The 11,099-nt window shown below is 40.1% G+C and overlaps 1 protein-coding gene across 3 annotated transcripts; it reads right to left on the bottom strand.

Annotated features, from left to right (window-relative positions):
* Window positions 1–229: 229 nt before the first annotated feature.
* Window positions 230–10,592, bottom strand: LOC110535870 (LIM/homeobox protein Lhx2-like). 3 transcript variants are annotated; one of them, XM_036935690.1, is made up of 6 exons: window positions 9,723–10,573; window positions 9,227–9,389; window positions 7,567–7,769; window positions 6,802–7,172; window positions 3,649–3,851; window positions 230–3,144 (listed from the first exon to the last, which is right to left on the bottom strand). In XM_036935690.1, the coding sequence occupies exons 2-6, from the start codon at window positions 9,344–9,346 to the stop codon at window positions 2,863–2,865; spliced, it is 1,179 nt and encodes a 392-aa protein (XP_036791585.1). In that variant the 5' UTR covers window positions 9,347–9,389; window positions 9,723–10,573; the 3' UTR covers window positions 230–2,862. The 3 variants fall into 3 exon arrangements, with proteins under 3 accessions (XP_036791585.1, XP_036791584.1, XP_036791586.1); XM_036935689.1 differs by having other exon boundaries at window positions 9,227–10,578; XM_036935691.1 differs by having other exon boundaries at window positions 2,967–3,176; window positions 9,227–10,592.
* Window positions 10,593–11,099: the final 507 nt, after the last annotated feature.

Here is an 11,099-nt window from a genome sequence, read left to right as displayed (position 1 = left end):
GGCTAGGCGAATCGAACAAGTGTGCTTGCATACTCCCATAAGACATTCGCTTGAGAAACTAGAAAAAAGCAGGAATAGTACTGTTTGTCCATTTTGAGATGGCGTAGCCAGTATACACTTCCTCAAAATAGTCAGAATTAATTTAAGATAACTCAAAAATCTAACTAAGATGTCTGGTGCAGTATTTCTAAATTAAAGAATGGCATGAAAACGAGTCATCTCTCGTTGAATGACAACAAAGACTTTATTGAAGCATCCCTACTGTTGACTAATCACCGACGAAGGGGCGTAGACTTCGGCAACCGACTTTGGTTTGCCTCAAGAAACGTTTGTGCGTGCCCAAACAAACGAACAAAACCCTTACCGAAGTCCAAAATGAACAAAATCGTCACAAAAATGTCATCATAATATATGCACAAACTCTTCCGAACTGTTTCAGTTAGGAACCATGCGGACGCCTTTAGTCTGGCTTGGTGTGGATTTACAATCAGAGATGAAATTCCTCATATTATTAGTTTCAGCTGAGCGGGCGGTCACTGGTGCCATGAGAAAATGGGACACATATTGCCCCAGCTGAGAGGGGAAAGCTGCCCACGAAACAGTTTGTTTTATGATTACCAACCGCAATCAACGGTCTCTTGGTTAGAGAAGCTTGTTTTGTAGCTATTAATAAAGTAAACTTTTCTGGTCCACACAGAGTAGGTGTTACTATGTTGGCTTACTGTTAAATGTTAACGGGTTGGTTGACATAGTGTGTACAGCAACCCGGGTCACGTATGGTAGCACCACCAGCCTGTTGACATACTATAACTCAGAGCCAACATGGCGGATGCTAAGTGACCAGTTTTATACCAGCTTAGAGGTTGATCCAAGCCTTTATTGTGAGAGTTCAGATCTGTTTCAACTGTCTGTGGACGAGTAAATTCCCCTAAAAAACATTAGCTCATATAAAAGCCAGTCGGCCCTGGTCTGAATGGTTATGTGAGCAGGCTTCGCATGACCCTCATTTCTGCAATTCCAATAATGGTTCTAGACTGGATCTGCCACACGAGCACAGAATCCCTGGAATGCTGAAAGGAAGGGAATGCATATGTAGAGACAGATTTGATACTATGACAACACATCTACAGTACCACCATCCACTACAGTAGATAGATGACAGACCATCTCAATGTGAGGCTTTAGTCGAGCAATGCAAAATAGGTTAGTGCTTTTAATGGTGTAATACAAAACTCACAGACGTGAAGGAACAAATTTGTAAGGATGACATAAGTTATAATGAATTTTGTATATTTCTTACAGAACTGAAGACTACATCGAAGGGTCAGGATCTGTACAAGAAGGTGCAGGAAAACAGTAAGTCCTCAGTCAATAACCATACATCATTGGAGACCAGTAGCTGGTACAGTAGTAGTAGTAGTAGTAGTAGTAGTAGTAGTAGTAGTGTTTGAGGGATGAAGGTGGAAGGAACCGTATGACCGCGTATTCTCACTCGTAAACTCATCTTTTTTTCCCTATGAGTAAAATATCTGTCTTGTGATACTGTATACAAAAGGGAAAATTAAACGTTTGGAGACAGTTGACTGTTGTTTCATGTAACAGAATTTGGAAGTAAATGGTTGCACAACTTAAACAGAAGCCCACAATTAGAGCTTTATGATAATTATGGTATCTACTGTAAAACAAATATAAATAGCTGGCCTTTTCTCTTGGTTGGACATAACACGCTGCCTACACATATCATGCTACATTGTGTCTGATTAAAGATACACTTGAAAATAGCCTTATATTGGCTTTTAGTGCTTCAACTCCTGTTGGGGGAAACAACATTTTGACCAATTGCAATTCAAAATTCCCAGTTGTGTCGAACAGTGGAAGCTGAGCTGAGGTAAGAGGTCGGGATGCCAGTGTGCACTGTGTCACAGCAGGATTTAGCCAGCAAAATCATCTTCATTGATATCAAGTTCTCATGTAAATGAGGTATAGAATTGATGTTCTTGTAAGATAAATGCAAATCGTAAGATCACAATATTTCAAAACAAAACAAGCTTTCATTGGCTGTTTCATTTCAACCTATTGTATGATATCATACGCCAGATCTGTGTTTGTGCGTGCGTGTAAATATGTAATTTTTGATTTATTCAACAGCAGTTAAGACCACAAACCCACACAGACACACACACACAGACACATGCACCAGACACACGGAACACACACACATTTACTCCTATACCCTTGATCCAAAATACTCTCTGTTGGTTCAAAACATGTGTATCTATCTGATGTTACTGGGAGAAATAGGTCTGGATATGTTGGGGCCAATTGAAGATAAAATGGAGTGTAAGGCACATTGCAGTCTTAGGATATCTTAGCCTGTGTTTAATCTCAGATTTCCCATCATTTTACAATCCTTCTCAATGTTTCCTAACAGTGACTCCTGTACAACAACATAAATATTGTGCTGGAAAAAATGAATTTCCAAAATTAAGCAGTTTTTTTTTTCTTTTCCCCAAGTTTCATTCTGTAAACACTGAAAAATGCAAATCAAGTCTCTTCAGTTCTCAACAAAACAACAACAACAACGACAACAGAATAACAACAACGGTTCCTTCTGCAAGGCTTTGCAGCCTCACTATGCAAATATTCTAAAATGGGCTCAGAGTAAAAGTAAGATCCTTTTTCCTTTACCTTAGTTTTACTAGTCCATTCAATGTCTCTGTCAAGGGACTGTGTTTAGGTTCCGAGTGGACAGAGTCGGGAGGGGGGGGGGGGGTTCGGGTCAGGGGAGAGGCTGGTCAGGGTGTTTGCTTAAAGGGTTGGGGGCATCAGAGGAAGCTGAAGGGGGCAGTCTGTGAGGGGGCGTCAGAACAGGCTGGTCAGGGTGGTCTGCGATGGGCTCCTGCACTCGTGAACATCCATGCTGACAGACACAGAGGTTAACACGGAGGTGACGGTGGGCATGGTGGGGTTGGTCAGGTCCGTCAGGGTCGTGGGTGTGCTGGAGGGGCTCATTGAGGCCTCTGAGGCGGGGCCAGAGGGTGTGCCCCCCTGCAGGGTGGAGCCGTCTGAGGTCTTGTCCACGCCCGTGTTCTCCTGTCTCATCAGGTTCCGCCGGAACTTGGCCCGAGCATTCTGGAACCAGACCTGTGTACCACAGCAAGGCAACATCGTTGCGACTGTTAGTGATGGAACCGTGGGGAAAAGACAGAGGGAAGGTTTCAACTGGAATAACAGGCATGAAAAATAGAACGCATCAAAGCAAAATGACTGCTTTGTTTTCTGGGAGCGTTAATTAAAGCGGAGCGATTTTTACAGAATTTTTGTTCAGAAACCTTTTTGTCTCATTTTTTTCTTCCGTCCCCTAGATAATTTGCTGTCGTCTTTGTGGAAATCAAGCACTCTCTGTTGTGCTTCCCCGCTCCCCATAATAAACAGTACAGACTGTTTTTACTACTCCCACTCCTTACAATTCCTATCTGGAAATTTAAATAGAAAAATGTCCCTTTGTTACTCGTTTAATTTCAACATCCCATTATTCAATTGTATTGCCATCATAATACACAAGAACACGTTTTATTTTTCCATTTGTGTGCAGTTTCTCATTTGGTTAAATATGAGGAACAATACAGTATTGGCTGTGTGTCTAACCTGTAGTACACGCTTGGTGAGGCCAGTCTTCTGGGCCAGCTGCTTCAGGTCCTTGGCGTCTGGGTTGTGGTTGATGGCAAAGTAGGACTTCATGGTCCTCAGCTGGTGGTGTTTGAAGGAGGTCCGCATGCGCTTGGTCTTCTGACTGGAGCTGTAGGAGTCCCTGTCCATAGAGTCGCCGTCGTTCTCATTACAGCTGAGTGCTGGAGGACACCACACACACACACACACACACACACACACACATACACACAAACACACACACAAATTTTAGATGTTGGTTAGTCCACCTGAATATGGTGTTTCATTCACAAACAAGTGGATAAGTTAAACATGACGGTGTTATGTATTTTTCGACATTGTGTATTCAATTGATACCTTAATCAAATCAGCAACATGCCGGCTTATATGCAGCCCAGCAGTGAGTGTAGCTGGCTTTTAACACCATGTTTTAAAATTGGTTTAGTAATGCAATGTTGGGTAGAGAGCGTGGAGAGGAATACAAACATGAAAATCGTAGGTATAATTGAACAGTGATTGTAAATTCAACCACAGCCTTACTATTGAACAGCAATGTCTAATAAGACCCTTACACCACCCAGTACCATAATCCAAATATTATATTATATTTGTAAGATATTTGATGCATTTGTGATATTTGTATATGTCAGTGTTAACATGAACATTGACTTCTAACAATGACACATTTTTAAGGCGATAGCCAGTGTTAGATTCACGTGCATTAAGCAGAGACTCACTATATGGTGTCATAGGCGGGTTGTGTAAGATATCAACCAATTAAAATATGTGCATGTGAATGACTGTCTGGCTAGTATTGGCTGGAGTGTCTTTACACGTAGAGGTCTTACGCTGTGCAATATGCATTGGCAGTTTGCGAAATAAAAATGCCATGAATTGAGTTGAAATAATAAGCACATAAAACGGGTAAAATGAATACAAAAATAGTCGAATTAATATAGGTTGATACTACTACTACTAGTACTAGGCCCACTACTAATAATAATAATAACCCTAATTGCGTGATGGCTGTTGTCATATTAATTGTCATATGCTATTTTCTGCCCTAGATAATCAAATCGTGGACGCAAAAACATGACACATTTCCATGACAGTATTTTCTTGGCAAATGCTTAAGTGTCGCTATCTATTCATGACAGTTCAGACATATTTAATGCTGCCTGCAATAAATATTAGTCATTCGAATTTCTCAGAATAACACTTCAGATAATAAACCACAAACACCATGCATACATAAAAAGTATTTATCTTTCGCAAATTCTCAAAAGCTATTGACAGGCTGATTGAGTACATTTCTAATAGCAGCTGGAAATAATGTTTAGGTTAGCTTCTACAGACCACAACACATTCAGAAACGTGTTAAATGTTTATTAAAGCACAACGTCGATTTCGTTTGTGAACGATTGTTAGGTTACTTTAGCCTACTATAGCCTACTTTAAATAGGTTGTTTATTAATCAAATGCAGTAGGGTTGATCTGTACAGCAGTCAGTGGCCCAATCCGTAAACAGTAGAGGGCAGTAGCGGACCAACCCCCTCCCCTTCTAGCTTAGATGTTGTGAGACGTCCTACTTGGGTTTACTGGATGAAAAAGTATGGTGACTCAATCAGATGATGAACCATGTGGAAAATCTTCATATGACCAAGTGAATGATGACACACGGGCTAGTGATGCGTAGGCCTAAATAGAAAAGTGATTTTATATACGCCTATTTGAATAGCCCGTAGGACAATATCCTGAAGGTAGATCGATTCACCTTGCCCTTTGTCAACGTTTTATTCTACGATTGACTTATTTGATGAAAGCTGGATGGAATGCACCTGAAAACAGTTTAATAACACAATAACTGACGGCAATGTTTCATTCCCAAAACACAAATGTCGATACAAGAAGACAATTATGCTTGTTGAAGGGGCCTTTCTTGGCGATATAAATGATTTTGCTGTTGCAACAACTGCTCATTGGCCACAATCACTACTGGATAACTCGTCAAGCCTCATTGATCTGTTGTAGTGCACACCCATCCGGGCCACGTCCCAGACCAACCGGTCCCCGAGTGCGCATCGGAGCGAGAAGGGGAACTTTAGACGTATATAGAGCCTGACAAGTGGAAAATGGCTAAGGCGAAAGCCGGAACTTCAAAAACATTTTTTAGAGGACAGGAGGAAAAATGCTATGGATAAAACTGCCCTGCCACACACTGTTGCATTGCAATTGAATTGTGGAGAGGGGGATTTCGGATGAATAATCGGCAGCAATTTGGTAAATCACCATGTTATAATTTCGTCTGAGAAATGGTGTCAAATGTTTTGAATATTAGGCCTAAATTAACTCAGATGTGTCCAACGACAGTGTAGCCTACAATGATGGTCACATTTGGTATTTACTTTCTCCAGAGCACAAATAAGATATGCAAAATTACAACCTTTTAGGCTACGATACTTTTCTGACATTAACAAAACCCGAACGTCCATGGAGGTAAAGCACATGATTGATTAAAAAACAACTTTGTATAGTACTTTGTATAGCAAAATCAAATAATTGGCTACGTGTCTTCTGCTATAGGCCCCATGTGCCTTTTAGGCCTAAGAAATAATAGCCTATACCTTAAATCAATTAACAGAAAGAAGTCATTGAAATATTGGTTTGAAATAATTGGTTGCAAAAACAAAAATATCATAACATCAATTGATTATGATAGCCTATTTAAATCGTTAGAGATTAACTGATGCAATGAAAAGGGCGAAATGTTTTGCACCTCTCTATTTGAATGAGAACGAACTGTTTCGATTGAGATAACAAACACATTAGCCTAAAATCATGCAACATCTATATAAAATTGTCGTTGCATCGAATGTAGATTATATATTATTGAGAACAACTAAATGACTATTTTTAAATGATTACCATGCTTAAAATCATTTTCACTTTTAAGTCCCACCCTTTAATGATTGTTGGCCTGCGTTGGACTTGGCAATAATTATAATTTGCAGAGTGATGCAATTTTGTTATAAGCATGAAAAGTTTTTGATTAGGGGGAGTGGCCACTGAGTCAATATGTCGTTGTTCTGAAAAGGCCTATATTAACTGGAAATGTTATCACTGTAGTCTTACCGGCATTGTAGGCTGCTAAATCTGCTCCTGGCCCGGGACTTTTCCTTTTCCTGGGCCGCCCTTTCTGCACAGTCCCCACGCCGTTGAAGTAGGATAGTCCCAAAGCGTTGGCAGGTCCCAGTCCTTTGTGAGAGGCTACATCCGCATGATTGAAATGTGTCTGATATTCCCCCTGTATGAGATTTTCAAAGTGCAGCCGACAGTAGACCAGACTGTCTTTCATGCCAAAGTGGTCCCCAGTCGTTAGCATCTTGTTGCAGGATGTGCAGGTGAAACAGTTCAAGTGGTACACCAAGTCCCTCGCCCGCATCACCATCTCTGAGGCCGAGATCCCGAGGTGGCACCGGGCACATCTCTGGACCGAAAACCTTCTGCAGAGAAAACAGAACCTAGTCAGTGGATGGACACATTTGGATTAGATGTGAATTAGGCTTAACCACGTCAATTAGTAGCACATACAGTACATTGGCAGCTATGTAACCCTACTCCATGTCCCGCTTTGAAACAGAACAGTACTTTGAAACTCTCACACAGGCCATATGTAATGCGTTTTGCGCAAGGGCACTTTTAATGTTGTGTCGAAGCTCTGTAGTATGGCCACGCTATAGACTATATTAAAGCCTATTATATGGTTTATATTATATGTCCAAATTAAATATCATGTGTCCAGGGGTGACTGTTTTTAGGGCAAATCTGCTTTCAAACGTTTGTTATTCTTCATAATCACCAAACCCTTTTACATTTTGGCGGAGTTTATGGAGTTACCTGTAATAATCTTCCTTGCAGTAGATGCTTCCGTCTTTACTGAAGCAGGTGAGCTCGGACTCCAGGTTGAGTTTACACTCGCAGCACTTGAGACAGCGCATGTGCCATTGTTTGTCTACTGCGAGCAGGTAGTAGCGGTCAGCAATCTTCCCACCGCAGCCCGCGCACAGAGCCACCCTGTCACTGTTCATGCACTGCATGTTCTAGAAGACAACGAAACGAACACAAACTTAAAACACAGACCAACCACAAATCAAACACCCATATCGAAATAATATATAATTTCCCGCCCGAAGATATGCTCCTTTTTATCAGACCTTCTTTTAAATATGATGTTTTGCATGAACATATTGTAATATCTGACTGAGGGCATTGCAACGCATAATACAGGGGTTATTTGGTTAGTGTAGAAATGAAGGAAAAAAAATGTCACATCAATTAAAATATGCCAGTTTACAGGCCTATAGCTAGGCTAACTGTATCCTATTCTAGACCAAAGCGCTACCTTGTCATAAACATTTTGGGCATTTAAAAGAGAAACATGAATCCATAAACAACAACAAAGAACATGTTCTGTAGCCTGTAGTCCTCGAAAGAACGGCTTACTCGCATCAAGATTTACGATTTCAGAAATCCTAATCAAATCAAAACACACTTACAAACACACACACTTCATTATCTTTAGGCCTATTCTCTAAAAATGGTTTTACTCTTTTAAAAAGTTTCATGAAAATTATCATTTCTTAAACACTTTTGGGACAATTATTATTATTGGGGGGGATTTAGCCAAATTTGATTTGGCTAATACCACATAACAAAACAAGGAAATTCACCACAATACGAATACATTATCACATATAGCCAAACAGATCAAAGATCAAACCACTTCTACCCGCCCGTTAGGCCTAGGCAAAAAATATAGGCAACAAAGTGAATGCCAATGTTATAGGAAGAAGACCCCCCCCCCCCCCCTCACATTTGTTGCTATTCTAACGAATTAATTTGTAATTTAACTCAAGTTACATTTTATCAAACAAGATTTGAACACATGCACGTTTTAGACTAAAGGTAAAAATATATCTCTATGAATTGTACCCTTATTAGTAAGGGCAGAAACAGTAGCATATAGGCCTCATACTAATTTGCACAACGAATTGATGAATGTGTAATGTTGTACAATTTAAAAAGTAGAAAATTATGAAACATTCATTTGATTATGATGACGTTTAAATCCACAACATATCTCTAACACCAGAACAATGTCATGCTTAAAAACACTTGAGCGTGCATAGTAAAAACATCCCTGATATTTGCTATTAACAGATTAGCATATGCCTATGAATTCATTAGCCTATTATTATTAGATTACGCTAAATTGTATTGTGATAGAGATTCAAAACAATTCCACACTCATATATACATTGTTTAAGACCTATTCAAAATAATAACAATACACTCAAAAAGTAAGTTATTTCGTAGTCCAACAAGTTCTAATAGCCTATCTCAAGTATTTTTTAATATCCCAAGTATGATTTTATAGTGCACTGCTCCTGCATTTTCGGTATCAACGTTTCGCTGCTCATTATGATATATGTACACAACTGCTCGCTGTACTCTCGATTGCAATCGCCCCTCAGCGTGTGGTTGTTCAGTTGCCTACCGTTTCAGATTCTCCCATGTCTATGGCCGAACTGATAGCTGCGGATTCGCTCTTTCCTCTCCGCTCCATTTCTTCCACAACACCGTGCATGTCACCTCCAGGGAGTCCGTGGAAAAGCATCGTTGCCGCAGAGGGGATGATATTATACGTGTTTTCCTCAGATCTGCAACCAAAGATTTCCATAAGACGCAAACCTAGCCCGTGCATTGGCAGTCAGATTATTTCCCTTCTTGGTGTGACATGTAAGAATTCCGGGTCAGAAAAAAATGTGAGGCAAAAATGGACACGTGTTCTCCACACTATCATCTGCCAATGGAAATCATCATCCGAATCTCTGCATCTCTCTCTCATAGGCTATAATTCAGTAATTAAAGTGACGGAATCCGTCGTTTTACTAATGCTAATTAATTATATGCAGCATACCAATATATTATTCCATTATCATGAGACAAGAAATGCCATTTGCTAAATAATTCCTAAGGAATTAAAAACATACCAACTATCGAAGCCCCGTTGCATGGGTCTGCTACTGGTCCCTCCTATTTCTTCAGGGGAATTTGGATTAAAACATTTTGCAGGGCATTAGTAAACGAATGAATTAGTCCTTCGCCGACCAATACTAACTCGATCAATGGACACTGTCGCTACTTTTATTGGAATCCTCTACTCCTGCATCACTGTAACACTAAAATGATTTCCACACGAATCGAAGGAATAGAAAAAAATCAAGAACACAACAGCGTCTGAGATTGTAGGCGCGTGCATCTCCATGTAGCTGCGTCCTCTTCAGTTTGTCACATAACTAAAATACACTGTCCAAGTTGGTGTTAAAACAGAATTGATGTTATGAAAATCTACATGTAGCCTATGCTTTTTAACAAAACAAAAGCTATAACTCGTTAGCAATTTGAATTTTTGTTGCTTTTGGATCCTGTTGGAGGTCTGAGAGAAGCTGTTTTCCTTTAGTAATTTTTTTCTCTTTGCCAAGAAAGATGCATGTGAGTAATCGAGAAGGAGGAGTCGACTAAGACTATACATTAAGACTCAAGCAGGCAGCCCCTATCACTGTTCCGCGGTCTCTGGCCTTGAGATACACTCCGCGCCTTTTCTACAGGGACCCTTACGTCACGTTCCACGATTTATGTTCATTGGTTCTTCAACATCGTCGAATTCCTATTTTACTGCTGTGGAAGAAGTATGCAGAGTATTCTTTCGTTGGTTGCCCATGTCATGCTGTTTGGACGCATCCTTTCTGTGACTGCTTTTGATTAGATGTCTGGATACCTTTAGTTTAGAGCTTATCTAGTCTAGTCTAAAACAACATGGAAAGAAGAAGAAGAACGGGAATATTGATTTGACAGTGTTGCAAAGACTTGAGTGTGGTTAAAGGTGATTTGTTGAACCGTTGTCACATGACGTTTATGTATATCTCTCTCTCAATTCAATTAAATTTGCTCTCTCAATTCAATTCTCTCTCTCTCAATTCTCTCTCTCTCTCTGACCCACCCTGACCCATTTATTATATCTTTATATCGTAATATTTCATAACATTTAACAAATTACAGCTTATATGATCTCCTGCATTACTTTCTCTATTGTGCCATCTGTTTAGAGCATGTCACACTGGCGTCTGAGACACCATGATTTTATTCCATCATAGGGACTCAATGCATTATGCGTCATGGGAACCGCAGGAAGCACCAGACAACTGGTTACAAATACGCTGACAATAAGTCATTAATACCTATTCAGACTCTCCCGTTTCAGCTCCTGGCCGACATTTGAGACAGAAACACGCAAGTCAGCAGGAAGGTTACATGTTGTTAGTTGGGTTCATTCAAATATAGGCCTGCCAAGCACACCAAAATGAAAG

The sequence above is a fragment of the Oncorhynchus mykiss genome, chromosome 11 (assembly GCF_013265735.2).
Source record: "Oncorhynchus mykiss isolate Arlee chromosome 11, USDA_OmykA_1.1, whole genome shotgun sequence".
In the NCBI taxonomy this organism is placed as follows: domain Eukaryota; kingdom Metazoa; phylum Chordata; class Actinopteri; order Salmoniformes; family Salmonidae; genus Oncorhynchus; species Oncorhynchus mykiss.
Note: the sequence above shows the minus strand (reverse complement) of the source record. Positions and strands in the feature narration are given on the sequence as shown.

Bases quoted from the DNA above. Each gene is read 5' to 3' on its own strand.
- LOC110535870 (XM_036935689.1), bottom strand. From the start codon at position 9,433: ATGCACGGGCTAGGTTTGCGTCTTATGGAAATCTTTGGTTGCAGATCT. The intron at 7,770-9,226 runs GTAGGCAACTGA...GTTGTCTTCTAG, and splicing joins ACATGGGAGAATCTGAAACG to AACATGCAGTGCATGAACAG. The intron at 7,173-7,566 runs GTAACTCCATAA...TTTTCTCTGCAG, and splicing joins TGCAAGGAAGATTATTACAG to AAGGTTTTCGGTCCAGAGAT.